The sequence below is a fragment of the Camelus dromedarius genome, chromosome 16 (assembly GCF_036321535.1).
Source record: "Camelus dromedarius isolate mCamDro1 chromosome 16, mCamDro1.pat, whole genome shotgun sequence".
Lineage (NCBI taxonomy): Eukaryota > Metazoa > Chordata > Mammalia > Artiodactyla > Camelidae > Camelus > Camelus dromedarius.
Window position 1 is genome coordinate 53,675,855 of NC_087451.1, and position 24,219 is coordinate 53,700,073.

Here is a 24,219-nt window from a genome sequence, read left to right on the forward strand (position 1 = left end):
TAATTTATCTCCTCCTAAATTGACACAGCGACCCAAGTGAAACTTGAAATGGGGGGAAGGAAGGAAATGAGCCCCGAGAGCGAGAGGCCGAGCGGTGCGAGTCAGCCGGCTGCTGCGGCCGCATCCCGGCCGCTCCCAGCCGGGCCGCCCGGCCGCGCAGGGCTGCGCCGGCTTCCTCCGCGCCTTTCCGCTCGCTGTCCGCGCTGCCGGCAACCTGGGATCTTCCCCGGAATACAGAGAAAGAGAAAAAAGAAAAACATTTGGAAGAGGGGAGCTTATTTCCTTTCCTGCTTTTGGGCACTGGTAGCCCAATTCAAAATACGGGAGTATTCAGGGTACTTGGGAAACACGGGGTGAATTTTGGTGGCCGTTGTTTTGCTCTAAAACATCCCCTTGATCGAGGGAGAAAAACCAGGAGGATGGCGCCTACAGCTAGACCTGCAGAGCTGATTTTTAGTCTTTATTCGATTATAAACCCTGAATTATTTAAATTTAAAGAACAGGCGACCAGACAAAAAAGGGGAAGAGAGCGAGTTTAAGGAGAATGCTTAATTTGAATTTGCAAGTAAAAGGCTCCAAAACCTGCAGTTTCCCCCGTCAATGACCACTGAACCCCCACCCCACCCCCCAGAGAGCACAGGGCGTTATCCCTGAGAACGTGGGTGTATGGACATTTGGGCGGGAGAGACCAGGGTCCCTCCAATTTCTGAGGTGCAGGGGTGACAATCTGGTGGCTAGACTGTTCGCCTTGGCCTCCATTGGGGCCACCTTTCTTCCCGGAGCAAAAACTAGGCCCTAGGGGATCTAAAGCCCCTACACCCGCAATGCTACAAGCCTCACTGGTGGGGTGCCCACCATTTATAAGACTGGGAATGAAGGGGATGTTCAGGGGGGAAAGGGGGCACTGAGGCTTTCATTTTGCCCTAATACAAGTGGCAACCCTGGACACTGGGTGCTGCTCCAGATTCACTCCCAAATTGCCTTAGAACAGTCCCTATGTGGAGGTTTTGGGGTGAATTTTACTAGAATGGAGGACAGCGCTCCTGTGAGAATAGAGAGGTTCCAAAAAGAGCCCCCCTTCCCAGATGGATGTTTGTGGCTCCTCCGCCTGATTCCCTGCACCCCAAATCTCACCCCTCCTCAGACTGGGGTTTCCCCAAAAATCGAGAAGGAGAAGAAAAGAAGATGGCGACTGAGAAAAGGGTTGCTGGTGGAGCAGCCATGAAGAAATGCAATAAATTCCTTGTTGTTTTATGAAAATTTACAACTTTGTGATAGAAGTTTATGAGTGGTTGAATCCAGCGATTGGCCAGCGCCGGTCATGTGGCCGGGCGATCGTGAACATGAACTTTTTATCATTTCCCTGGTGGTTATAATGCAGCATTCTTTTGGACACCACACCTAGGTCGGAGCACTGTCGTCCTTCAGGGCTCCAGCCTCTTGATATTTTTATACTTCAGTATCAGCTCGATAAAGCAAGAGAGAGAGAGGAAAAGACAGGGGGAGAGGAAAGAAGAGAGAGAGAGGGAGTGAGAGAGAGAGAGAGAAGGAGGGGTGGGAATTACACAAAAGAGAGAACCAAAAATAATTTTAATTTCTAACTTAATTTGCTTGCTGATTTGGGATTTTAGTCATCATGGAGGGTAAATGGACAATCTGCCCAGGACTGCAGCCTGATACCATTTTTCAAAGCCAGAACTTACTCCATTTTCTATGCAAATATCAGAAAAGCGAAACACCCTCTCTCTCAACTCTGAGAAGGGGAAACAACGGCTCTCAGGTTGGGACAATATTATCTGGAAGATGAAGAAGAAACCGAACGCTCTTTTTTTTTTTTTTCTCCTCCTCTTTCTCCCCACCTCTTTCAATCGGAGGAAAGAAACCCCAAGGTCTGCAAAGGTAAGGGATATTCTACAATTCTCTTCTTATATTTTTGCTTCGATTTTGTAGGGGGTGGGGCTTAGGTTTGTCTCTCTCCTCCCCACCCCCAAGACGGGACTGAACCCCACCTCTGGGCGCTGCAGGGAGAGGCTTCCCAGGAAATTTGGTGGCTGAGAGAGGGGTGGCTGCTTCCAGGAGGGGGAGCAAGGCAGGGAAGACGGGAGGAGGAACCGAAAGGGGCCACGGAGGCGAGCTCTAAATCGCCTTTTTAAGCTGGGAGGAGAGGTTTAAGCCAGGGGGCTGAGAAAGAGAGGATGGGGTGTCTGAGCTTTGGGGCGCTGGTAGAATCCGGTTGCTATGGCCTCTGTGGGTTTGTGCCCCCTCCCCCTCCCACCACCCCTCCCTTGTTCCGGCCTCCCCCAATTGCCCCCATGCAGCTCTCTTGCCCGGTGCGAGTTTCCAGTATCGTATCAGTGGTTTCCCGGCAGCGTTGGCACGAGGGGCGGTGGCGCTAAGGGATGTCCTGGTCTCTGGAGGGCCTGGAATCTCCGCAGAGGCCAGCGAGGGTGAGGAGGTGGCTAGAGAGACACAGAAAGAACAATTCACAGAGAAATACTCATTATCTCCCTTCGGAGACATTTCTGAAATTAAAGGGCTGTGGGTGGAGGCACCCAAATAAAAGGAGAGCCCCCCAGGAAGCCTTCCTGAGAATGCCAGGTCTTTCGCCACTCCCACAGGAGGGAGCCTCGCTCTGCAGGGAGACAATTTTGTGGTTTTTAATGCGGTAGGTTACAGCGTGTTGGTTTCTGTGCAATATTGATTCTAATACTTGTGTCTATTGGTATGAGGTGTGTGGATTTCGGTGCAGGAGAAAAGTGTGCATCTGATATGGAAACATTTCAAACTTTCCTGGATCTAAATGTGGTGATTGTGAAGGAGCTGTTTAGCATGTTGTTGTTTTAGGCTTGTAAATAAAAAAGAGAGAAAAAACAATTAAAAGAAAATCCCATTAGGGGACCTGAATGTATCCAGACTGAAAAGCTGCCTGGCACTGAGCTCAGACACCTAGTCCTGTCCCTTCGGCGCCTGATTCATTCCCCAGCCAGGCCTCCTGGGGGGTGGGGGAGAAGAACCTTTGGGCTGGAGGCTGAGATTCCTAAAGTAGCTGGTGGGGTGGAAGAAGGTGTAAGCTGCTAGGTGAGGACTTAAAAATAGAGTGAGAGGGCTTCTGGGGAAGCTGTGAGTCTAGAGATAAGTGTATTTGGGTGCCAAGGGCAGGAGAGACTGTGATTTAGTTTGGTTTGAAGGAATAGGTGATTGCTTTTCTCTTTTTAAAGACCAGATGCAGAGCATTCAGCCTCGGGCCTCTGTCTGCCTAGGGATTGTGGGGTCTGGGCGTGTGTAGAGGGATCCTGGACGTTTCAGTCTTGAGCTGGGAAGAGAGAGACGCAGCCACTTGTGGCGTGGAAGGGGGGACCCTGGAGGCACAGGTAGCTGCCCTCGAAGCAGGCCCGGAATGGGTGCCTGAAGGGTCCCCTCGGCTGTGTATCGAGAGAAGTTCTCGGTCAGCACCCACGGCACTCAGAGCCTATTCTCAAAACGAAAAATTTCGCAAACCCACCCAGACTAAAGGTCTTTTTCTCCTGTAGTCTTGGCGGGGCATAAATCATCCCTTTGACAGTTTGCTCTGACCCAAATTATGCGGTTTGCTGCCATCTACCGTCCGTTTGGAGACATGCGGCTTTGGCGCCGCAAGCCCCGCGACACTGCCTGAACCCGGAGCCCCCGCCGCTCGGGTTCGGCGGGATTCTGGGGGCTTCGGCCCAGATTGTTGCTTTCTGCTGGATCTTGGTTCTCGCCTGCCCGCGTGTGGATTCAAGAACAAATGTTCTCTCCCCCTTGGCAGCCGCATCCCAGAGCCAAACCTAGCGGCTGGCTAGGGGAAGCGGCTTTTTCTAGGGTATATTTTAAAAGGACTAATGCTGCATCCCGCGGGCAGGCAGGGGGCCCTGAATCAAAGGGTTGAGGGGAAATCAGAATCGAGAGCCCTCTCCCCTCTACCCCATCAAAGCGCAAGAGGGGATCACCAGGGCCGCTAGGGAGATACCAGGCCAAGACTGCTCAAGGTTTATTTGGTTTTCTTTTCCGCCAAGGGAGGGGGCCAGCAGGGGAGGCGCCGAACCCGGCAGTTCCACTCGGTTGTCAAAAGACAAACCGGGTCTGTGTTCTCCGTGTTGGCTAGTGGGTCTTGCCAGTTTCTTGGCCGGTGAGTCTGTGGTGAAGGAATTGAGCTGAGTTTTCGGGAAACTATGGTGTAAGCAAGTGAGTGTGAGTCCCCTTCCCCATTCCCGATCGTTTCAGGCGAAATCGACACAGATATGCTTTGGGGAAAAAATGGGGAGTGGGAGTGGGGATCAATCATTAAGGAACCAAACCATTGTAATTTCCGTTCCTGCCGGACCCCTCACACCCGCTTAAGCTGACTGCTTTCCCAGAAGGGGGTGGCGAGGGCGGGGGTACGCGCCGCTGCCGCTGCCTTTGAATATTGGCCCCTGTCTCACGGGTTACTGATTAGCTCGGGCTTTCAAGCCGCAGGAGGAAGCTCTGGTCGCTCCTTTCAAGGTGCTGTGGCCCCAGTTCCTGGGCGGGGGATCCAGGAAATTGCCTGCGGTGCCAGGCAGGCCGAGGTGTTACTAGGGTCTGGCTCGGAGTTGGAGGAGCTGCCGAGGTCGAGGGGCCCAGCGGTACTGGGAGCAAATGCGGGGGCTGCGACCCCTCCAGGCTTCGGTGCCCTGAGAGTCTGGGCAGTAGGAGCAGTCCTTTCAGCTTTTCAGCAGAGAATGATTTTCTGGCGGCTAGAAGGCCGGGCCCACTGCGAGAGGCCCCAGGGGAGCACGCCTGAAAAGCCTTGGGCCCCTCGGAGGTTTTTTCTTGCAGGCAAGCGAAGGACAGGTAGGGAGGGGAAGGCGGCTGGTACAGAGGGATGAAACACTTCAGAGCTCTTATGGTGCTGGTGCCGGTGGACCCAGGGAGAGGGAACAGAGCGCCACTGCTTCCCGGAACAGAGACGATGTCGTTCATTTGCATAATGGAAATGATGCTTTTGTACCGCGAGTTGGACCAGCCGATTTTAAGGCAATGTCCCTACTAAACAGCTCTCAAAGGTTGGGAGTGGCCACACTGCTCCCCTGGGAACATTAATGTTCCCCAAACCCAGAGAAACACACAGAATTCAGGGGAAGAACTAGGTTGAGATGTTTTAATTCACCCCACCCCAGCCAGGGTTGAGAGTGGGGTGGGGGAAGGTGTCCACAGTCCAAAGAGCTGGGTGTGGGGTGGGAGCATGGCAGATGAGAGGAAATACAAAGCCTGGACAATGTCTCAATCCCCCCTCCCCTACACATACCTACTGGCAAATACCCTCCCTGAGGTTACCAGTAAAGGAGACTTTTACTCCCAAGCTGAACACAACTTAGACATTTCCCTGGGAGCTGCAATGTGTGTACCTCCACAAGACCACAGATTCACAGCTCAGAAAATTACAATTATAAATCCTGCCTATGGGGTTTCTAGACAATCCTCCTGTGCGTACTCCAGACTTGGTACATATTTATATCCACCTCTCCATATACACACTTTCTCCTTGAGCAGGGAGAGAATCCCCGAACCAGCTGGTGGCTGCGCCTGCTGTGTATTTACATATTTCCCCTTGAAGACAGATCGACAACGGCAGTGGATCGAACCACAGACAGATTCTTAGAGATCTGGCTCCAGAAACCAGGCGGCCTCTGGCTCAGCCCTGCCTGCCTGCTCTTTCTCCCAAACAAACGGATCAGACGAATAAACGCTCATAAATACCTCTGGGCTTAGATAAGAGCGATGAGGCGCTATTTCCTTTCATGCTGGACTCCAGGCGCCCAGGCCCTGCTTTTGCGGCTCCATCTCATGACAGGCAACCTGCAGAGGTGAGGTTAATTTGGGGGTATGGCTCTAAGGATAAGGAGATTATTTCATGCTTCTGTCACAGGGAAAATCCCCCTCCCTCATTGGATCTTGTGTCATCCAGGCTTCACAGGAAAGCCCACACCTTTCAGTCTTAGTATGAAGACATTACAGCCAGAGAGGAGGCAGGGTGGGCTGAGGCCTAAGGCCCGGCCTCAGTGGCAAGGAGGAGGGAGATACACAAGGCTCTCTCCCCACCTTGCTCCTCCTGCCCAAAAGTTTCCTGTTCCTCTCTAGGAGTGGGCCTAATCACAGCTAGATTGGAACACTTGTGACTCTCCATTATTAGGAAGCTTGAGTTTATTTTCTTAAATCTTGACAAAATCCCGATAGAGTCAGGGTAGGAAGTAGTTGATGGGGCAACCAGGAATAGCCACTTAGCCATGAAGGTACAGCCCAGAAGTTGTCCTAAGCTCAGGGAGCTTTGTAAGCCATTTTGCAAGCAACCAAGTTCCCACCCTTGGTCACCAACCTCAGCCCTCTACCACTTTTCCTAGTGTCTTGTGCCATCTTCAGTGGGCAGAATTGGCCCACAAAAAGGAGCCCAAAGAACAATCAGAGGAGGGTCAGCCTAGCCCTTTCATCATCAGATTTTGTCCCACACCCTGGCCTTTTCTTTGTCCCAGGTCCAAAGGTTGTCACCCTTTACTGCCTGGCCTCCATGTGCACATTATAATGTTAAAACCACACCGTGATTCAGGCTTCCAGCCTGGCTCTAATGCTCATTTTCCTTAGATGAAGGAGAAAGAGAATGTCGGAGATGCACACCCTCTCTTGCACCAAAGCTTGTAGACAGCAAGCTGGTGATACAAACACGAGATATAGGAGGGGTTGCAGAGATGCTGAGAGACATACAGAAGGGTGGCAAGTATCTGGAGAGGGGATGCAGAATGATACGTTGTAAGCTGCCTACTGAGACCTCAGGAGCCCCGCCCCCCATAAAACTGAACAAAACTCAAGTCTTGAGAAAGAATTAATTTTAAAAAGAACTGCCAGCTCTAGAGAGACCTGAAAAGGAGTGAGGGCCCCCTCTCTTCCCTGTGGTCTCTGATTGCCTCCTATATCAGGAGGGTTTGAGGACCTAGAACTGGAGAGGGAAAAATTTCTTCCCTGTACCCAGACTTACTGAAACATCTTTGATTCCTAAGACCCTGTCACCCAGGGTATTCTAATGTCTTTTGGGGAAGGAGGTGGGATGGAGTGAGGGTTGCAGGCAAGATAGGGATCAGACAAACCTAGGCTGGGGGATGTCCCTCCCCCTCCTCTCCCTATCCCCAAGTGAAGAGAGGACTAGTCCCTCTTCCCAGTGCCCCCTTCCTGTGCCAAGACCAAGCAGTACATACTAGAACCAGGTAAGATGTCTTGTGCAGCAGTGGCCGTAGCCTTCCCAGAAGCTCCTGGCCTAGCCACACAGCTAGTGAGAGAAGCTTGGGCTCAGACCCTCCTCCCAATTCTCAGCCTTCTGGGTCTTCTGGGCTGCAGACTCTGGCCTGCCCCTCAGACCTTAAGAGTTGTGGAGAAGCAGAAATAATAAACCCAGGCTTGGAGGAGACACAGTAGATCTGAGAAACAGGAAAAACGGTTTTCAAAACCCTTGGAGAGGGTTTCATCTTCTTCGCGTCTCTTTCTGAAAACGATGCTAATCAACGGAGAACTCATCTCTCCTCTATCAACACAAAACCCGAGAAACAAGCCTTCTCCTTTAGTTCCTTCCTAAGGAGATTGAGGTTCGAGATTCGGATATATTTATCCACCTTCCCTAGAGGGAAGGGGCTCAAGCAACGCAGGGGTTAACTTTTCTGAAAACACAATTAACTTTTCCCTATCCTGCATGGGGAGGGGAGGGATATATTTAATCACTGGGGGATGGGGTGGTCTCAATCCAAATGCTCCCTCCTTTCGCAAGACGCCTCTTTCGCAGATCCTACGTAGGTGGAAGGGGAAGCGTTGTGCTGTTGGGGAGAGAGAGAAAGCAGAAGGAGAAGAAGGAGGGGGGAAAAAGGTTGATAGGTTTGTGCGCGGGTCCCTCGCGCGGGCTGCGCTCCTCCTGGGTGCTATTTGACAATTCCTGCCTCTGCCATTGGTCAGTGTTGGATCAGATGGTTGTATTTCCTTCTGGCCCTCACTGGCACCTCGCCATCCCCCCTCAGCTAAAACCCAATCTCAGATATACTACTAATAGGCGCGGCGCTCGGACTATAAAACACAACAAATCATAAACCCGGCGGAGCAGCAGCGGCCGTGCGCGCCTCCCCTCCCAATGAGTTCCTATTTCGTGAACTCCACCTTCCCCGTCACTCTGGCCAGCGGGCAGGAGTCCTTCCTGGGCCAGCTCCCGCTCTACTCGTCGGGCTATGCGGACCCGCTGAGGCACTACCCCGCGCCCTACGGGCCCGGGCCCGGCCAGGACAAGGGCTTTGCCGCCTCTTCCTATTACCCGCCGGCCGGCGGCGGCTACGGCCGAGCGGCGCCCTGCGACTACGGGCCGGCGCCGGCCTTCTACCGAGAGAAGGAGTCGGCCTGCGCGCTCTCGGGCGCCGACGAGCCGCCCCCGTTCCACCCCGAGCCGCGGAAGTCCGACTGCGCGCAGGACAAGAGCGTGTTCGGCGAGGCGGAGGAGCAGAAGTGCTCCACCCCTGTCTACCCCTGGATGCAGCGGATGAATTCGTGCAACAGTGAGTGAGCCTTGCTGCGGCCGCCTTGACCTCTGCGGGCCCCCCTCCCGGAGACAGAACTAGGGAACACCCCCCCGCCCCCATTCTCCCACAGGGTGCTGGGTTGGTGTCTCGATTGGAGCTAAGGGACGATTGGGCGCCTGCACCGGGTCTCCCGCGCTTCTCTCCCGTCCTCAGGAGTTGCAAAGTTTGCAAAGTCCCAGATGCACTCGGAGCCAGGGGGAGCGAGTGGGTTCTCTCGGAGCGCCAGGCCGCAGCTGGGATTCTGGGTCATGGAGATGGGCAGGACCCCCTCCTCGCAGTCAATGGGGGCTTTCCTTGGCGCCCTCAGCTCTAGTCGGGTCCCCACCCAAAGACTGTTCATTGAAAACGGAGTGCGTCATGGGAAGGGGAGCGGCGTGACGCTGGCGAGAGAGAGTTGTGTCTGTCCCGGACTAGGTTTCCCTGGGGGTCAGGGGCTGAGGAAAGATGAGGCACCAGGAAAGGGGTTGTAGTCAGAGGACGGAGAATAAAGGGAAGAAACAGAGGAAGCGAGCAGAGGCGGAGAGAGGGAGAAGCAGGCTCCTGGGTCTCAGGTTGGATTATTTGTCGGCCTTAAGTCCCAAATTGATGTCCATTAGCGGGACACGAAAGTGAGGAGCCGTTAATGCCGACTGTGGATCGATCCACGTCATTACGGATTAAGGGCCGGAATCTATCACAAGGTGGTGGGGGAGCCAGATGAATGGAAGGAAAAGATGCGGCTAGGAAGAGACACACCTGGCCAGTGCTTCCCCAGCCCCTCCCCCTAGGCTCGGGTGGGATTTAAAACTGTTCCTCCCATCCCCCACCAAGAATCTAGACAGAAGGCATTAGCCTAGGAGACCCCGAGGGAATCTGGAGGGGGCGCTGGAGGAGTGAGGAAGGGGGCTGCGGAGGACAGGGAACAGGGAGAGTGGAGGGCATCCCGGGACAGGCTACAGTCCACGTTTGAGGGTCGAGTGGGGGAGGGGGCTCTGGCCCTGGTGACCCCAGGCCTCAGCATCTCCTTTCTGCGTAACAGGTTCCTCCTTTGGGCCCAGCGGCCGGCGCGGCCGCCAGACCTACACACGCTACCAGACGCTGGAGCTGGAGAAGGAGTTTCACTACAATCGCTACCTGACGCGGCGGCGGCGCATCGAGATCGCGCACGCCCTATGCCTGACCGAGCGGCAGATCAAGATCTGGTTCCAGAACCGGCGCATGAAGTGGAAAAAGGAGAGCAAACTGCTCAGCGCGTCTCAGCTCAGTGCCGAGGAGGAAGAAGAAAAGCCAGCCGAATGAAGGCGCTGAAAGGGTGGTGGTTGTGGGGGACGCAAAGGGAGAGGCCTCTGGGGAGCCGAGGGCATCCGAGAGCCTCGAGAAGGCTCTGCGGGCGGGGGAGCCTGGGGAATTGCTCTCCTGAGCCCAACAGGCGGGGCCCAGCGCTCTCCCGGACCCCCGCCCGCAGATCTGTCGCTGGGTGCTGGGAGGCCGTGCTGCCTGAGCCCACCCAGCACCCCAGCGCCCCCTCCATCCCTGCGGAACCGCCTCAGCCTGAACAGGCTCCCCCGTGAGAACTGAGGACCAGACTCACTTGATGTTTCCTGGAAGCAGAGCAGAATGCTCTTGTCCGTGTCGCGTCTCATTTCTTCCATGTCCCCGGTGCACGGTTCAATGGTAGATTCGCAGTTCCCTCAGCGGGGGGGCTCGAAGACTCCCTGACCCCAGACCTCTCCCATCCCCTCCCCAAAGCCACTGGAAGGAGCACATACTACCTAGAAGTAAGAAGAGGAGCCTCAGAAGAAAACAAAGTTCTATTTTATTAATTTTCTATGTGTTGTGTTTGTAGTCTTGTCTTAGTTCTGGACGTGAAATACTTCGGTAATAATATTAATATTATTAATAATGATAATAATAATAATAATAATAAAGATGTAAAAACTCGCCGCTTAGTCACCTCTGCTCCTCCCCTGCCACTCCCCCACCCCCACCGCCACCCCTGCGTCCCCGTGCCGGAAACTCAGCAGCAAAGGCAGGAGCCCTGGTCGGCCCCAGCGGGCCGGACACGAGACTCGGAAGTTACAGTTGAGATAAAGGCTGCAGCGGTCCCGCCCAGGCTCCAGCACCGCGCCCGCCAGTACTGAGGCTCACAACGGCCTCTCCTGGTGCAGACTTGGGGGACTCATTCTCTAGCATTTCCTCGTTTGTCCGTGGCACGAGGACCACCACCGAGGTCCCTTAGCCAGGAGCTCCTGCAGAGACCGAGCCAGGCGAGTCTTGCGCCTCGGCAGCACTGTTCTGTCCGCATGATCGCTGAGGCCCGCCGTCTTTGGCCTGCCCACATGGCCTGATCTCCGCCGGCCTTGGCCCTCTGCTCCTGGCCTGTGGCTCTGGAGACTAAATTGGGGCCACTGGGTATTTATCTCTCCGCCAGCAGCTAAAGGCTCCAGGCATCCCTTCCTGTCTCAAGTAGTAGCTCAGTGACAAGTAGGGGAATGTGAAGCCATCGGCAGGCACGGGGTAAAGGACAAGATTTTCTCTTGCTCTTTGGAGACCTGAGGGCGGGAGGCCAGGTGATGGGGCAGTTCGGTCTCATCCCATCAACCAAAACCGACCTATTCTATCCCCACCCCACCCCTCACCCAGGCAGCAAGCTGCAGAGACTGTTTTCCTTTCTTCCTCCTTCTCGCTCTCTTTTTTATTTTTAAAGAAAATAGCCGCCTGGCAGAAGGGGCCCAGCTGTGGCGGTCTCTGGCTGCCCAGAGTGCTCAGGAAGGCACTGCCGGTCCTCAGAACCCCTTTCTGGGGAAGGAGTGGGCCTCTCGACAAATTCTGAAACTACCCAGCCACCAGAATGGGACCTTGAGTGGAGCTTCCCAAGGCAATAGCAGGCATCTGGTGAGGAGGTGAAAGGTTTCTACCTTGATCCCGAACTCTGAGAGCCACATTTACACCCAGACCCCAATCCCCGACGCTGTAGACCTTGTGGTTTTTCTCACAATGAGGCCACTTAGCACCAGCTGGGCTTGTCTTCTGGGGTCCCTGTCATGCTCTGCCACCCCTCCGTTGTAGGCTAAGGATGGGGAGGAAGTCAGGAAGAGGATTCCAGACTTCTAAGAGGATTAGGAGAAGTGAAAGCTTTTCCTTCAAACCCTTGGCTTAGCCCTGCCGGCTCAGTCTGGATGCTGTGGACTGGCCATTGCAGCCGGGTCAGGAAGCAGGCCAGGCCAAGCTCACAAGGAAACCAGTTGCAATAATTGTTTTTCACACATCTTCCAACCTCCCTCTCATTTCCGCCCCCAACTTTGAGATTTGCAAAGCCCCAGTAAAGGAAGAGCAACTCAATCTTTGATCATCTTATCCAGAGTTAAAATAATAATAGTAATAATAATAATAATGACAGGGAGAAGGACACAGAGAGACGAATTCCACTTCCATATAAGTGGGTAAAGGCTCAATCGGGTCTTTCCTCTAAAAGATTCAACCCTGCGGGTGAGCCTAGGCCGGATTTCTTTTTAGCCGAGCGATAGCACAGAGACAGCAGGGAGGTCGCCGTCGCCGCCATGGCGGTCTGCGGCCCGCGCTCCCGCCGTTCGCCGGGAGGTGGCGCGCTCTGCTCAGAGGCCGCCGTCAACCTTCTCCGTTTCTCCCCCTTCTCCTTTTTCCCCCTCTCTCCGAGGCTCGCATTGAATCGGCCCTAACGATTCTCGGATCGTCATTATTTGTAACCATAGAGCATGAATTACCTCTTGAGGTCATCAGCGAGAATTTACGACTGGTCAACAAAAGCACGTGATTCCCTAACGCCCCCCCATCCCCCTTCCAACCCCCCCCCCATATTTGGCCGCATACATAGCAAAACGAAGTACAGTGCATCGCTATAATTCATTAATACATCATAAATCGTGAAGCACAGGGTTATAACGACCACGATCCACAAATCAAGCCCTCCAAAATCACCCAAATGAGCTCGTACTTTGTAAACTCCTTCTCGGGGCGTTATCCAAATGGCCCGGACTATCAGTTGCTAAATTATGGCAGTGGCAGCTCTCTGAGCGGCTCTTACAGGGATCCCGCTGCCATGCACACCGGCTCTTACGGCTACAATTACAATGGGATGGACCTCAGCGTCAACCGCTCCTCGGCCTCCTCCAGCCACTTTGGGGCGGTGGGCGAGAGCTCGCGCGCCTTCCCTGCGCCCGCCCAGGAGCCCCGCTTCAGGCAAGCGGCGTCGAGCTGCTCCCTGTCCTCGCCCGAGTCCCTGCCCTGCACCAACGGCGACAGCCACGGCGCCAAGCCCTCTGCTTCGTCCCCCTCCGACCAGGCGACCCAGGCCAGCTCCAGCGCCAATTTCACCGAAATAGATGAGGCCAGCGCGTCCTCGGAGCCTGAGGAAGCGGCGAGCCAGCTAAGCAGCCCGAGCCTAGCTCGGGCGCAGCCAGAGCCCATGGCCACCTCCACAGCCGCGCCCGAGGGGCAGACTCCGCAGATATTCCCCTGGATGAGGAAGCTTCACATCAGCCATGGTAATTCTCGCTCCCTTTTTTTGTCTTCTTGGCTTTCCTTCTCCGCGTTTGGGGAGGGGGAGGTTAGCGAGGAGAGCTTGGCTTTTCCTCAAATATAGATTTATTTTTTTCCAGAGGGGGAGAAGTCTCTAAGAGGGTCCTCACAGCTCGGGGGATAGAGCCAAAGAAGGTCTTTAGCTGGGGGGTTGGGGAGGAGTATTTTTTAATAATTTGTTCCCAGATTCGCCTTAGGTTTTATTCGCCCAGCTACACTAGCTTTAGGATGAAGGATGGGGTTTAAGTAACGTGGGGAAGGGTTCTGCTTGCCCCCCGAAATGTTGAGACTGCTTCTAGCAGAGGAGGGGCGAGCAGCAAAACGAGCTTTCCAGGGCAAAAGTGCAACCGCTCTCCTCCCTCCCGGGGCGAGCGGCCGCCTGAGCCCAGCGAAGGGTGAGGCACAAGGAGGGAGCAAGAGACAAAGCCGGGCGCATTCGCTGCCGGCAGAAGTGGGGGCTGCAGGGAAGGGGGTGCAGAGAGCGAGCTCGGATTCGGGCGTCTGGAGTGGGGAGGATTGGAGCTGCGGTGAGCTGGGTGCCGGGGACGCCTGGGTCCCGCTCCACGCCCCCCTCCCACCCAGTGCCCCCTCCCTTAACCGGAATAACGTTGCCTCGCGGCTCTGCTCCGTCTGCTCCAGATATGACCGGGCCGGACGGGAAAAGAGCCCGGACCGCGTATACCCGCTACCAGACCCTAGAGCTGGAGAAGGAGTTCCACTTCAACCGCTACCTGACGCGGCGGCGGCGCATCGAGATCGCCCACGCGCTCTGCCTGTCCGAGCGCCAGATCAAGATCTGGTTCCAGAACCGGCGCATGAAGTGGAAGAAAGACAACAAACTGAAAAGTATGAGCCTGGCTACAGCCGGCAGCGCCTTCCAGCCCTGAGCCCGCCGGGAGGAGCCCTGGGCAGCCCAAGAGCCCGTGCCGCCCCCAGCCCCGGCCCCTCCAAGCCTCCCCGCGCTGCCGCCGCCCGCTGGGGACCGGTTCCCACGAGCCTGCCTCGCCCGGGCCCTGTGTTACGATTTTTCGTTTGGTCTTAGGTCTTCCTGTGGCTCCCTCTCTCCTGGACTGGTTAATCTTATTATTGTTAATAATAATGATAATTATTATTTTCCCTCCATGGTCCCCACTCCCCTCCGCTCACCCCAAATCTGCCAGTGTTTCTGAATGTTCGTGTCTGTGGTTGCACTCCTTTCCCCAGGAAAAAAATGAAACTCGCATGTTTAATGTGAACTTTCCCCTCCCCATCTGTGTTCTTCTAACTTATTTATAAAAAGATGATCGCAGTATTTTGAGTTTCAGCTTGAAACTTCTCTAAAAGGGGCGGCAGTTGAGGTGGGGTAATACCGCAGCACCGGGGCCCAGCTGAGCTGGCCTCCAGAGAAGCAGTCCATGACTGTGTCTCTTTCCACCATCCTCTTCCTCCTCCCTCCCCACTCCTAGGCCCAAGTCTCCCAGTGGCTTGGTCCTGGGGTGAAAGGGGGCCAGGGAGGACCAAAGGAGTGATGTTGAGAAGAGGGAAGGTAAATAGTGAGATTGAAGTTCCTGCCGCCTGGGTAGGCCCCGCAAGGCCTGGTCTGGGAGCACCCGGAAACAAAAATAATCCTCAGTGTAAAATGTCTTGTGTATTTCTCTGTGAATCGATGGGTCTGGGATAGAGGGCCCAAAGCTTGTAAATATGGGGATAGTCTGGGTCAGACCCATCCCCTCCTCCCCACCCATTTCGCTTCTGAGACCATTTGTAGTGAGCAAGTGGATGCTGTGCTCCGTGTGAAATCTGTCTTTGCCGGGCCTGTCTCAGTGATTCGCTTTTGGTATTTGTTTGTAGCTTTCCTTGAAGTCAAATAAATGTTTCCCCTATTCCATTGCCCTTCCACTTGTCTTTTCTCTGGTGGCCTGTCTCTCCCATCACTGGGCACACCCTAGACCATTTTTGATAGATCTGGGGTACAGGGAAGGGAAAGCAGGATGCTCATCAGCAGCTACTCTCAGCCACCTAAGTCCCTGCCTGGTCAGCGGTGCTTGGGCCAGGGGACAGGCTTTCATGCCTGGGGGACTGAGAGGCCCTGAAACCCCACATGAGGCTGGGGCAGGGGAAAGGCTGAGCTGGACTCTACCGTGGCCTTCCACCAGCTGGCGAGAAAAGCCTCTGGAAACCTCTTCAGGGAAAGTAATTTGGGCCTAAGTCCTGAGTAGGAGGCTCCTGGCCTTTGGGAGTGGTACAGGCCTGCCCAACCCCGCTAGCTGTCCCCTGGTCCAAATCCCAATTCAGCTCTGCCACCCACTAAGGCCAAACAAACAAACAAAAAATCAGCTCGATTTCAAAGGTTTCCTCTCACCCTCAGTCTTCTCTACACCTATTAAGGGCTTGCTCTCTCCAGGGGTCCAACTGACCTCCCCTCTTAACTAGGAGCTGGGGCGCATCCTAGAAAACCCCTGGTTCCCCCATCAGCTGGACTGGCCCAGGGCCAGGGCCCAGTCCTCCTCTGTCCAAGTCAGCCTCCACCCTGCGCACAAGAGTCAAGTCTGGACACTTACCCGGTCAATCCCTTCCAGCTTGGCCCAACTTCTTACAGGACTTGGGGGGAGGGGGAACTGGTGAGGAGGCAGCCGAGGGTTGTGGAGGCTCTACTGGGCCCTCCTTCCTCCTCACCCCTTGACTTTGTCCCCCTTTGTCCATAGCAAACTATCCCAAAAGTCGCTATGACATTTAGATGTCAAATGGATAGGGGTTTTATCTTGAAGTTAGATCGTAAAAATCGCCGAGAAGTCAGACAGATACCCCTCACTGGCTCGAGAAAGTCACGTGAGGTCCATAAAGTTAGTTTTATGGTTTTGGGGAGTTGACACCGCACGGTATATTTCACATTCTCCAGAATGTTAAGTGACACTTTAACTGCTCGCCGTGGTGGGGAAGGGGGCAGAGGTAGGTGAGCGCTCTCCCAGCCCAGAAGGCGGTGGCGGCAGCCCAGGCCCAGCTCTCCCGCAGTAAGTCGCTTCCAGTTTTCGCTTTTCTCCTCGCGATTGTGGGGCTGGGAATTGGGGGAAGGAAATCTTACCTCCAGCAGGGCTGTAGGGTGATAAGTGGGGCAAGTTGAGTCTGCTTTTTATACCAAGTTCTGACAAGTTGGGTGTCTGAAGTGGGGGCACTCAGTTCAGTTTGATAAGGCCTCTGAGGTCGGGGGTGCCTGGTTTTATCTGCGGGGGCGTCTGACTCTTTGTGGGGAAAAGGCTCGTGTGGGTCCCTTCAGTGACCTTGGAAATTTAGGGGGCAAAAAGGAGGGGTGTGTATTGCTGAAAGGAGGACCCCCATGTGGGGGGCCACTTCACTACTAGATATCTTCAGACAGACATCTCTCCACCCCCAGGAAAGAGACTTTATGACATTCATTTGTCAGGGGTGTGAGGGGGTGCGCTGCTGGGCACTTTTATCTGGATTCATCTGAGCTGAGAAAAAGCACCCGAAAGGCTAAAGCAGCTGCTGTGGGCTGCCTTGTGCTGGGGCACTCTTTGGCTTTCGGATCTTTGAACCCCACGAAAAGGGGGTACACACCCTCTCTTCTCCATGACCTCATCAGGGCTGTCCGGGACAGGGAGTGCAGCACCTTTGCACCCAACTTCAGCCTATTGGTCCCAAGCCAACCTTCCGGCTTGGCTCTAAGTAGGGTCCTGAGGCTCAAGTGGGGAACAGACAGAGGGGGCATTTCCCTCAAATCCAAAACCTAATTCTGGGCCAGGAGCAGGCAGAAGGGGAGAGCTTCCTTTTTTGTCTTGAGGTGTTAGGTGTTTAAGTAGATCCCTGGCAAGCCCTCTAAAAATAAATGTGCTGAAGATCACAGACCCCAACTGATTGGAAAAAAGGGGGGGATTTAGGAGCTGGGAGAGAAAATGGGAAAGGTGCTCTCTTTCCTCTCTTCTCCTTTCTTCTTCTCTCCCTTTCAGAGCCTAAAGGCCCCTTCGTTTTTGTGGCACCACAAACCAGAGGGATTTCATTATTTGACCCCAGGAGGTCCGTTATTTTCTTAGGATAAGTCACCCTCCTTCTGAAAGCCAGAGGCATCTTCCTCAGCAAATTTTAAGACATATGAGGGTCAACCATGATATCATTCCTACTTTTGCCAGCTCACCATCTCTAGAGTCAGTTCACCAACTCCCGTTGTCCCTGGAACTGGACATGTGGCACCTTAAGGGGCTTCTAATCTGTGGAACAAGGAGAGGGTCACAAGATGCCTTCTGTTTCATAGTAAAGAAAGTCTGTGCTCTCTCCCCATCTCCTCTCTGCTCCCTGAGCTCTCCAATCCCTGCCGGGATCTGACTTGCAGGAGACCCTTCACAGGCTTTGAGTGCAAAGAGGACAGAGAGCTTGGGGTCCTCACCTTGGTTTGAAGACACAACTCCCCAAGAATGATGGGGTATTTGTATCCCTTGGGAAGGAGACTCTAGTCAGCTCCCAAAGGATGTCAAGCACCATTTAAAATAATTCTAATCAATTTTGCAGGTACAACTTCTGCAGGCTTCCTCTCTGGACAAGGCAAATGGGTTGAATGAGGTGCAAAGGAAGAGTGCAGTGGGGGCAGAATCTGACCTGGGGCCTCCAGGGAAACCCCAGTCCTGTTGTGCCCCTGGCCTCACTCTAATGCTGCCACTCTCTCTGAGAAACCTCAGACCACCCCCCCAAGGCTTGCCCCTGAAGATTTTTTTGGCCCCCTCCCACATTAGTTCTGCAAAGTCTGATAAACAGTGTGTGGGGCCAGCGGCCCAGGGACATCTGCTGGGCATATCTAGACAGATTTTCCGGAATGGCAAAGAGCAGCCCCTGGCTTCCGCTGCAGAAGCCACAATTCTTGGAAGGGTCTTCTCCGGCTCTGAGCGATCCTGCCTGGAGAAGATGCCGCCCTAGCTGGGCTTTCCTGTTCTCCACTTCGAGTTCTCTGGGCAATGTCTCCCCTGAACTGCAGCCAGGATGCAATGGGGGAGGGGATGAGAGTTTCCAAATGGTTTCTGGTGCAAAGGAACCCTCTCTGCCCCAGACCGGCATCCTCTTCTCCTGTCTTCCCCAAGACAATCTGCGGTAAAGCTGCTCCTTTCTCTCCTTCTCTATCAGATTCCCCTTTCTGGCTGAGTCCAAGCCCCAGCCTTCTGAGGTGCAGGCCGGCCAAAGCCCTTACGCCCATCCCTCCAGACCCTTCACCTGGGGCAGGGCGCAGGAAGCCAGCAGCTAGAGGGTAAGACTGCACTTTTTCCCTCTGAGGCCAGCTTGACCACCACTCAATGGACAATTTAATTTTGTTTGGTTTCGTTTGGTTATTTTTTGGTTTTGTTTTTTGTTTTGTTTTTTGTTTTGTTTCTCTGAGGCCGCCGGGTGGGAGGAAGTATAAAGAAGTGTAAACAGGAAAGCCAGCCAGGCCTGGAGTTCCAAGTGCCCATATTTCATCGGCTTCCTCTCCGTAACTGCAGCGGGGACACTTAACTCTTCCCTGGCTGTGAGACGTATTCACCGGGGTTAGGGGAGCAGAGTGGGGGGGGGCAGGATCCAAGTGGAAGCTCCTCTCTCAGGCTGCTTCCTTGAAATCTGGTTGCTGGGGTGGAAGCCAAGGATTCAGAGCAAGGGAGAGAACACACTGCTTAGCACAATCCCCCAAACTCAGCTCCTGCCAGGACAGAGCAGAGAAGGCTGTAGCCTGCATGGGCTTCTCAATTTGGGGCCCAACCCCACCAACCAAGGAGGACAGGGCTAGCAAGAACCCCTCCCCTCTTTTAGGGGAGAGCCCACAGGTCACCATCTCCATATTCGGAGTTTCTCAGAGTAATCAGATTTTGAGGCTAGGATCTGCCCACAGCGGGATTTATCGATTGCTGGAGCACTGTTTCCCATCCATATTAATTAACCCAGACACCGCCTGGAAACCAAGCTGTTTGGGGAGGGGGAGAGGAGAAATGGGGGCCCTTAAGGAGAATGGACATTTCTCCCTAAGAGGCGCCCCTGGGGCCCAGATTGGAGAATCGATCCCCACAAGAAACATGTGTCTTCCCCAAGTTCCTTGTTCCTCAACTTCTCAGCAAGGGTTAGCGTGACTTACTCTTCCACAGTCTGACTCCACACACGTCTTTAAACACCTCCAAGGCCCAACACTTCCTTGTCAGAGTGAGTTTGCCCCAGCACTCAGATGGATGGATCCTCTGCTGGTTGGATGTTCTCAGCAGGACCTTTCTAGAAGGGTTAATGCCTCCTCCCCACCTTCCTTTCAACTCCCCAAAGTAGAAACTTTTTATGGTTTTCCAGCTTGTTTTTAGTGTTTGTTGTTGGTGGTAGTGATAGCCTTCCCTTTCCTCCTGCCCCTCCCTCCAAAAAGTGATTAAAATCTGTTAAAGGATTTAATTAAGAGAGTTAAATGAAAAGGAAGGAGGCGCAAATGAGTTGGGGGAAAAAACCCACACGAAAGCTATTCTCAACGATTAAATCGCCATTTTAACAATATAATGGAGTTTGCATCCTGAAAGGGGAAATCAACGCTCATATCTCATCAATAATTCATAGAGTCCGGGATCACGCAGAGGTCAGCAGACGGGGCCGGAGCGCCAGCCTACTTGGGGCTCTAAGCCTCAGCCTGCCGTATACATTAAGCGCCGCCGGCCACCGCTGCCACCTCTGCCTCCCTGCCCGTTGGGGGCAGGCCCACAGGTTTAAGCCTACTTTTCCTTCTTTTGTCGAATTTACTGAGACCCAAATTTTGGGCTCCAAAAGGAAGTAGGGGATTTAGGAGGCAGGAGAGAACTGGACTTCCCAGCAATCCTGGACCTGTCAGACCCTGAATAGCAACACTTCCTAAGTTTTAATCCTATTCTCTCTCCCTTCTTTCTCCTATGTTTTTAGGCACTGTCTACCCTGTCTCTTCTCCCTAAATCTCTTGGAGAGGAAAATGTGCTCTTTGCAGCATCCCTTAGCTTCTCCTCCCTGGAAACATCTCCCAGGCAGCATGGCCATGCTCTGGCCTTGCTCTCTGAGTGGGTTCGGGCTAAGCCGCCAGAGCTGTGGCCTCTGAGCGAGGCAACTGGCTTTGGTTGCCACAATCCCTGGCTTCGGAGCGCTGCAGAGTAGGGATGAGTGCATCTAGGGAGGAAAGTTACCTCGCAGGCACCCGTCCCGCTTGCCTAGCTAGGGGATGACCCAGACCAGGTGGGAAGGAGAGGACTCAGCCTGAAAAGAAGCTTTTAGGGGAGCAGAAGAGGGAAAGTCTCAGCATGTGGAAGTGTCTCCTCTTTGGGGCTTGGAGGCATGATGGAGTACATTTCTTGTTCCAGTCTCCCCTTCTCTCTAGTATGTCTCTCTAACTCACTCTCTTTTCTGTTTTCCGACCCCTAAGCGACCGTAGAGCAGGAGAAACGAAATCCTTCCCTGTGAGAGGTGGGGGCCTGGGAGGCTGTATTTGGGAGCAAGGGAAACCGAAAGAGCGCTGGTTGCCCCGCGGCCGCTGTGCTGGCCGAGAGGCAGAGGCTGTAACGTCCCCGAGCTGCCAGTAGAGTCCGCCTTAGACCAAGTTCACAGCCAGGCTGGAGCCTCCGAGGCGCCAGCGAGCGGCGGCGCAAGGTGGCCCCGGGACCGCTGGGCCTCGCATAGCCTGGATACTGAGCTCTCTCTCCAGCCTTTTGGCGCCTGTGGCCCCCTCCGCTCCCAAGGAACACTTGATCCAAGCTCTCTCCACTCTTCACCCCAGAAACACCCTTGTCCAGGTCAGCCCATTCTATGGCTTCCCATATGTTCTCTCGCCCAGCAACCGCGGCCCCACTCTTGGGGACAAGAATGGAGAGGGGTGCGTCATCAAAAGCTCTTCCAAGCAACCTAACAAGAGAGACCGGTGGAAATGCGGGAAGTGGTTTTTAAAAAGCCGGAAATGGAGTCAGCATCTTTTTCCGAGGAGGAGTTATTTCATAATAATAATAATAAAAAAAAAAACCTACTGCTCTTCCCCAGGTCTAAGGCCCTTGTGGGGGGCGGGGGCGAGGGGGGCGAGGGGGGAAGGGCAGGGAAGGCATTTTGCGCTTGGGTTTCTGCAGCCGGCGCAGCAGAATGAGACCCTGGGCGGTGAGGCCAGCGTTATTGCCAGAGGGGTCGCAAAGTTGGAGGGTCAAAAGTTTACCGCGTGCGTGAGCCGGCCGCAGCGGCGTCTAGCGGCGGGGGCGGGGGCGGGGTGGGAGAGGGAGGGGAGAAGGCGGTGTGTGTGTGTGTGTGTGTGTGTGAAGAGAGAAGAGAGCGAGCAAGGGATGCTCGAGGTAAGGAAGACTTGTGGGCTCGGGCAGTGGGGGAGCGGAACTGGGGAGCGGGAGAGGCTGATATCTGGGGAAGGAGAAACAGAGAGGAAGAAACCTTCCTCCCCAAACCGGCTCTGGTGGGGTGGGGATTGGCAGAAAAGGAAGAGCTCTGGGCATGGTCAAACCTCTGCGCAATTTTCTCTCCCAAAGATAACCTTTGAGTCACCATATAAAATTTAATTAAAACCTACCCAGCCGCACGCATTTAAAAAATCCAATTACCCACACGTCCTTGCAGGACGTTTGGTGGGGCCAAAGAAGTCTTCCAAGGTGAAGACCTGATTCCCACCAACATCAGCTCCACCAGGCTTCCCCTAAAGGGGCCAAACATCTGGCTTCCCCAACTCCCCCTCCCTCAGACAGGCCTGTTTTTCAGCGATTCCTAACCCCCAGGCTGTGTCCAGGCAGCTGGAGCCCATGACCGTGGGCCAGGACTGGAAGGAGTTTAAAAACTCCCATCCCTCTTTCCAAATTGCTTGGGTTTAAGAACTTGGATATCGAAAGGTTAGCTTAATTCTCTCGCTGTCTCCCCAACCTACATTTGTATGTTCATCCAGATTCCCTCTCTTCCTATTTCAAGGAGGGAGGGGAAATTAGAAGGAAAAATACTGAATGGCCTCACAGAGATCTTTGTAATTGGAATTGAAACAGGCGACCTGAAATGAACCTTGAATCCATGCATTAAGCTTAGCTCATAAGTAAAATGCTTAGAGAGACTCTGTAATTATAACACCAGGGCATATGCTTATTTGGGGGCTTTAAATGACTGTTTGTTGCATTATGAGATGTCATCATACTCTCTTCTAAGCATTTAATATAGGAGGTACACTCTGGGTGTTTGTCCTTCCAGGATAAAGATAACCTGAGTTTTCATAAAGATGTCTTTTGAAATATGCCCAGAAGAGACATGGTTTAATGTCAAATTTCAAATTAATTTGACCCCAGTCTTCGACTAAAACAACTAGAGTTCTCATTTCTATTCAGTTGGCAAATTCTTCTGGGGAGTCAGGCCAGTAAGGAATTCCTGGGGTCCAGAGGAGGTAGAGGTCAAAGCCTAAACCAGAGAATCTATCTCTTTCTGTTCCTACTCAGTCTCTTTTTCCTACATTCCAGGACAGAATATTAGCAAAGTAATGGTTCTGTGGGATGACTGGAACAGCCCAAGGCCCTGGGCTGGAGGGGCCTCAGAATGAGGAAAGGGAGTCCTCTGCCAGCCCAGGCCAAGCTGGGTGCCTTGAGACGCTGTCTCAGACTTGCCAGTGCTAGAGGGATACCCCCTAGCAGACACTCCCTAGATCTGAACTGGGTGGAAGGGGAGTCACCTGACCTAATTCTGCTGGTTCCTTGGAGGTTGGAGAAAGGGGGAAATGTGTTGCTGGCAGTCCACCCATTTCTAATACTGGAGGGACAAACCAAAGAAAATCTCAAGTATTTTTAACACCTTTTTGGTTTGCTTCTGAACTTCCTTGTGGTGGTGCTGGGGTAAGCAAAGGAGTTACTGTACAGATGAAAAGTCGTTTTAAGCAAAAATGGAGGTGGGGAGGATGTTGTTTGATTTTTAAAGTAGAATTAAAACCTCTGACAGCCAAGTCCCCAGCTTTGATGAGTGCAGTTCAGTCCCTCTCTCAGGATTCTCCTCTCTGTCTTCCCCAAACCTGCTGGCCAAATCTCAGTGCCAGGAGGTGAAGCGGTCATTCCTGGGGCCCTGAAGCCTCCAAAGTTTTGGCAGAAAGGGGTGTCTCTCTGACATTGGAGGAGGGAATAAAGCAGATGGGGTGGACAGTGTGGGTGGGAATACTGGCTCTGCCAGTGCAGCCGTTTATAGGGGAGGCAGGAGGGAAGGGGGCTCTGGTTCAGGCCTGCTCACTGGAACCCAGATCCCCACATTTCCACTTCTTCAGGTGCCAGCCATAAAGGGAACTCTTTGATGTCCTACCCTCTCCCTCTTTGTCTGGGAACCAGAGCTGACAAAAAATATAGGAATGATGGCGTATCAAACCGGGGGCGGGGCCGGGCTGAGTCCTATCCGAATGGGACTGTTAGGGTCTGGGGGTTGGGTGAAGGGAAAGAGAAGGTTCTGGCAAAAAGTAGAGCTGGAGAGGATGAGCTGAATCAAATTCCTTACTCTGTCATTTTTCTCCCAAGTAATGACCTGCGCAAAATTCAATATGACCGAACGGACTGCGCGAGCGTATTATAGTAACTGCCTGCTCGTGGGGGAGGCCCGAGAGGGGTGAAACGCAGGTCACGGCGTCTAAAAATTATTAAAATGTTCGAGAGCTTCGTGACGTGTCTAGCTGTTTAACAAAGACTGCCAGAGTATGAGATTAATACGAAAACTTGCTCTTCACAAACAAAAACCCAAAAAAAGTCTTGCTCCGGCCACCAAGGGGGCTCGCAGCTCCTCTGCCCGCCGCCGCGGCTCGGTTTTCCGGATGCACAAGAGTGGACCAGGGCGAGCTCGGCGGCGGCCGGGCGGGCGCGGGGAGCGGCCGGGCGAGGACTCCTTCCCGCTCCCCTCCCGGCCTTCGGCTCCTCCCCGGCGGCCGGTGTGGCCCGGCCCGGGGCTCGCCTCCTCGGCCCTGGCCCTGCGGTTTCCCTCCGTCCTCGCCGACAAAAGGTAGCCGAGGCCGCGCAGGCTGGGCAAGCACGGGACGGCGAAGGGGGCCGAGCAGCGAGAGGTCACTCCAGCAACCTGTGGCTGCCGGAGAAGGTGGCCGGCGGGCCAGCGAGCCACCCAGAGCGCCTGGGAGGTGGCTCTGTAGGCGCGCGCCGAGCCTTGGCTCTTT

The 24,219-nt window shown here is 54.0% G+C and overlaps 2 protein-coding genes across 5 annotated transcripts; both read left to right on the plus strand.

Moving 5' to 3' along the window:
- Window positions 1-1,713: 1,713 nt before the first annotated feature.
- On the plus strand, window positions 1,714-10,502 carry HOXB6 (homeobox B6). 4 transcript variants are annotated; one of them, XM_064495981.1, is made up of 3 exons: window positions 1,714-1,899; window positions 8,066-8,558; window positions 9,601-10,502. In XM_064495981.1, the coding sequence occupies exons 1-3, from the start codon at window positions 1,714-1,716 to the stop codon at window positions 9,858-9,860; spliced, it is 939 nt and encodes a 312-aa protein (XP_064352051.1). In that variant the 3' UTR covers window positions 9,861-10,502. The 4 variants fall into 4 exon arrangements, with proteins under 4 accessions (XP_064352051.1, XP_064352052.1, XP_031324118.1 ...); XM_064495982.1 differs by having other exon boundaries at window positions 1,815-1,899; window positions 5,533-8,558; XM_031468258.2 differs by having other exon boundaries at window positions 1,815-1,899; window positions 8,034-8,558.
- A 1,642-nt stretch (window positions 10,503-12,144) lies between these two features.
- Window positions 12,145-14,985, plus strand: HOXB5 (homeobox B5). The gene is made up of 2 exons (XM_010987971.3): window positions 12,145-13,084; window positions 13,758-14,985. The coding sequence occupies exons 1-2, from the start codon at window positions 12,523-12,525 to the stop codon at window positions 14,003-14,005; spliced, it is 810 nt and encodes a 269-aa protein (XP_010986273.2). The 5' UTR covers window positions 12,145-12,522; the 3' UTR covers window positions 14,006-14,985.
- The last annotated feature ends 9,234 nt before the right edge of the window (window positions 14,986-24,219 follow it).

What these genes read in the sequence shown, in the direction of transcription:
- HOXB6 (XM_064495981.1), top strand. Translation starts at nt 1,714, where the DNA reads ATGCAAATATCAGAAAAGCGAAACACCCTCTCTCTCAACTCTGAGAAG. An exon ending in AAACCCCAAGGTCTGCAAAG is followed by an intron (nt 1,900 to 8,065) that starts GTAAGGGATATT and finishes TACTACTAATAG; the next exon opens with GCGCGGCGCTCGGACTATAA. An exon ending in GCGGATGAATTCGTGCAACA is followed by an intron (nt 8,559 to 9,600) that starts GTGAGTGAGCCT and finishes TCTGCGTAACAG; the next exon opens with GTTCCTCCTTTGGGCCCAGC.
- HOXB5 (XM_010987971.3), top strand. Translation starts at nt 12,523, where the DNA reads ATGAGCTCGTACTTTGTAAACTCCTTCTCGGGGCGTTATCCAAATGGC. An exon ending in GAAGCTTCACATCAGCCATG is followed by an intron (nt 13,085 to 13,757) that starts GTAATTCTCGCT and finishes CGTCTGCTCCAG; the next exon opens with ATATGACCGGGCCGGACGGG.